This window comes from Cryptomeria japonica, chromosome 7 (genome assembly GCF_030272615.1).
Source record: "Cryptomeria japonica chromosome 7, Sugi_1.0, whole genome shotgun sequence".
Classification (NCBI taxonomy): domain Eukaryota; kingdom Viridiplantae; phylum Streptophyta; class Pinopsida; order Cupressales; family Cupressaceae; genus Cryptomeria; species Cryptomeria japonica.
In genome coordinates this window covers 56,650,651-56,654,157 of record NC_081411.1, presented here as the reverse complement: position 1 = coordinate 56,654,157, position 3,507 = coordinate 56,650,651, and the positions used below count along the sequence as shown (strand labels likewise).

The following is a 3,507-nucleotide window of genomic DNA, read 5'->3' as shown; positions in this document are numbered from 1 at the left end:
TAACATGAATTTTCCACGAATTAAAAATACACTCATAAATATCATCCACATACCTATAAACCACCTACCCTATTAATCAATACTAATGAAATTGTGCCCCAATTAAAAAAGAGTCACGCTTCATACAATTCCCTCTCTTTAACAATGTCAAGCATCTTGTAAATTGAAGAATCTCTTATCAATTTAACTAAAATATTGTGGCTGCAAGTTGTCACCCATAAAATAAATTTCTTCTATTTTATTTTGTAATTTGTGGTGTTTCGATCAAATTTTGCGTATTTTTTCTCTATGTATATTTTTTTAATTGAATCAATGCGAACTCTTTTGTATAATTTAACTCGAAACGACCGAGTTCTATGTTATTAAGATGGGGTCTTTAACTCTGATGGGGACGCCTCCTTTTTAAAAGATTGCCACTTGGTGTCGTGACCTCGGAAACTCATTTAATATGTATTAATATATTGCTTTCTTCCATACGGCCGGCGCGTAAATTTCTCTGACCATTTGCCTGGTTGCTCCCGCTCATTAGTTGCATGTATGTGTTACGAAGCTTCATCAACGCCATCTATTTATATTCACGCTCTGTTCAACTCAATTCACTCTTCCCTTCCTCTAAACGAATCTCTTTCGATCCAAAATTTCTGGCCCCGTCTTGTTTTGCACGTATGGCATCTTCTTCCTCTCATCTCCAAGAAAATGAGGAACACCATGCTTTGCTTATGGCATCTTCGTCCTCACCTCCCCAGAAATATGCTTTCTCTGGGGCATCATCTTCATCTTTCTATGGAATCGAACCTCCCCATGAAAGGAGGAAGGTTTCCGAATCTTCAAGATTATATGATGTCTTCATCAATCACAGAGGCCCTGATGTCAAAGATACTCTGGCTCTGGAGCTCTACAAATCCCTTGAGAATTTAGAAATACGTGCGTTTCTTGATTCGAAAGAGAAAGTACTTGGAGATTCGTTTCCATCCACCATTGAGACAGCCATCCATTCTGCTGCAGTTCATATAGCTATCTTTTCCAAAGGCTATGCAGAGTCTCCGTGGTGTTTGACAGAGCTAGTTCTTATGTTGCAGAGTAAAGCTAAGATTATTCCTGTTTTCTATGGTGTTGCGCCTTCGGCACTACGCCACATAGAAAAGGGAGTGTATGCCAAAGCTTTCATTGAATATGAAAATAAGAAGAGTTACATAGAAGAACTGGAGGAATGGAAGAAAGCTCTCCAATCTATTTCATTTATTGGTGGCGAAGAGTTCACCTGGTAATATTTGTATTTGATATTTCTACATGGTAATAACTTTTCTCTTCTTGAAAGTGGTATATTTTTTTTTTTCTCGTTGGATTCCCCTTGTATTTATTAGGTTGCAGTAACTGCGAGAAAATAGTGTCAGCAGTGCAAAAGGAAGTACAAAGGATGAGATGTTTACATGTTGCCAAATATCCAGTCGGACTTCCTAAGCTTGTACAACATTTTGAAAAGCAGTGTATTGACAAGCGTGTACAAGATTTTGAAAGTCAGTGCGGGATATACAAACAAGGAGAAGGGAAGTGCAAGATGGTTGGCATTTTTGGCATGGGTGGGGTGGGAAAAACAACTCTCGCCAAGGAATTGTTCAACCGAAAGCGCTCAGATTACAGTCGCTCCTGTTTTCTATTTGATGTTCGGGAAGCATCTGTGAAGAAAGATCTGCCTTCTTTGCAAATGAAACTCCTCAGAGAACTCTGATGAAAACGATCATCCCAGCTTTCCAAGCGTAGAGGATGGGACAAGCTGTCTCAGCAATCGTTTCGCAAGGAGTGACAATTGGAGCTTCCTAATTGTTTTAGATGATATTGATCACCAGGAACAATTAGATGCCCTCGTGATCAGTGATGAGCTGAATAAATTTGGCAATAGTTTGGTAATTGTTACAACTCGTGATGTAAAAGTGCTCATAAACGCTGAAATAACGGTTGGTTATAATTTGAAAGGAATGGATAGAGATGACGCGAAAGAGCTGTTTTGTTGGCATGCTTTTAGCCGATCTTATCCATCTGGTGGATACGAAGAGCTGGTCGACCTCTTCTTAGACGTCTGTGGCGGCTTACCGTTGTCAATTCAAGTTCTGGGCAGGCATGTTCATGGTGAAGATCAGAATTTTTGGGAGTTAGAACTGAAGAAAGTGAAGAAGATGCTGCCTCAAGACATACAGAAGAGATTAAGAATAAGCATAGACACGTTGGACAATGAGGAAAAACAAATTTTCATGGATGTTGCATGCTTTTTCATAGGAGAATCCAAGAAAGACGCCATCAGAGTGTGGGAGGGATCGGGATGGAGCGCTCAACATACACTGCGAAGACTCAAAGATAAATGCCTAGTTGCAGAAATGGAAGATCATAATTTCATCGGGCATTTTGGGCATCCGTTGGAATACTCCAGAGAAGAAAAGTTTTTTTTTGAGAATGCATGACCACTTGAGGGACTTGGGACGAGAAATGGCAGACGAGCTGAGTCATCCTCGTCGTCTGTGGCGTTCAGAATATCGTAAACCTTTGGTATGCTTTTTCCTCCACACGCTGCTTCCTAGTGTGATATTCGAACTTTTAACTTTTTCATGATACAAAATCTGAACTGCATATGTGAATGCAGTTATCAAAGGGAATCAAAAACATCTTCACCCAAACGAAAGGTCGGTGTTTGCATAGTTTTGTGGATCGGTCGATGTATTTCTATATTAAATACTTTCTAAGGGAATCAGACAATATGGCTGAGAAGTCAAGCACCTTACTGTGGCTAGACGTTAGGTTTTACGAGCGTACGCTCACAGACTTTCCTCCTTGGGTTCCTCTTCAAGATTTGCAAATCTTACGAATCGGGAATGCAGTTCTGGAAAGATTGTGGCAGAAAGAGGTACAGGTATTTTGTTTTCATTCTTAAAACCTGAAGTCTTGAAATCGAAAACATTATTTTATAATACTTCGGTCATTTTATTAATAAATATCGATTTTTAAATTTTTGTCTTTTTAGGCGACCTTCCCGCTAAAAGACCTGCGGATCTGTGGGGTGTCTGAGCTGAAGGAGTTAAACTTGGAGCTACTGCGCTGTCTGGAAGAAATTACAATTCATGATTGTGAGCATCTGAAAAGTTTGACAGGAATATCTGATCTTACGAAACTAGTGGAATTGAACATCAGTAAATGTGGGGAGCTTGAGGATTGCAATTCATGATTGTGGGCATTTGAAAAGTGTGACGGGAATATCTGATCTTACGAAACTAGTGGAATTGAACATTAGTAGTTGCGAAAAGATTGAAGAGTTGAGTCTTGTTCGACTCAGTTGCCTGCAAGTGTGTTTCATTCGGAATCTTTCCATGCTGAAGACTATTGAAGTGAAAGGGTGTAAAAATTTGTTGTGCGTAGAAGGAATATTTGAAAATCTTGTTAAGTTGAACAGTCGTGACTGTCCAAAGCTAAAGAAAATAACAGGTATTAAAAAATTGCATTCATTGGAAAGAATGCAAC

General features: G+C 39.3%; 1 protein-coding gene across 1 annotated transcript; it reads left to right on the top strand.

The window, feature by feature from the left end:
- Nucleotides 1–665: 665 nt before the first annotated feature.
- LOC131059521 (disease resistance protein Roq1-like) lies at nucleotides 666–2,456 on the top strand. The gene is made up of 3 exons (XM_059208202.1): nucleotides 666–1,264; nucleotides 1,372–1,678; nucleotides 1,848–2,456. Exons 1-3 carry the CDS (start codon nucleotides 666–668, stop codon nucleotides 2,454–2,456), a joined length of 1,515 nt encoding a protein of 504 aa, XP_059064185.1.
- The last annotated feature ends 1,051 nt before the right edge of the window (nucleotides 2,457–3,507 follow it).

Coding starts and splice junctions, on each gene's coding strand:
- LOC131059521 (XM_059208202.1), top strand. CDS start 666: ATGGCATCTTCTTCCTCTCATCTCCAAGAAAATGAGGAACACCATGCT. Junction 1,265..1,371: donor GGTGGCGAAGAGTTCACCTG/GTAATATTTGTA, acceptor ATTAGGTTGCAG/TAACTGCGAGAAAATAGTGT. Junction 1,679..1,847: donor TTGATGTTCGGGAAGCATCT/GTGAAGAAAGAT, acceptor ATTGATCACCAG/GAACAATTAGATGCCCTCGT.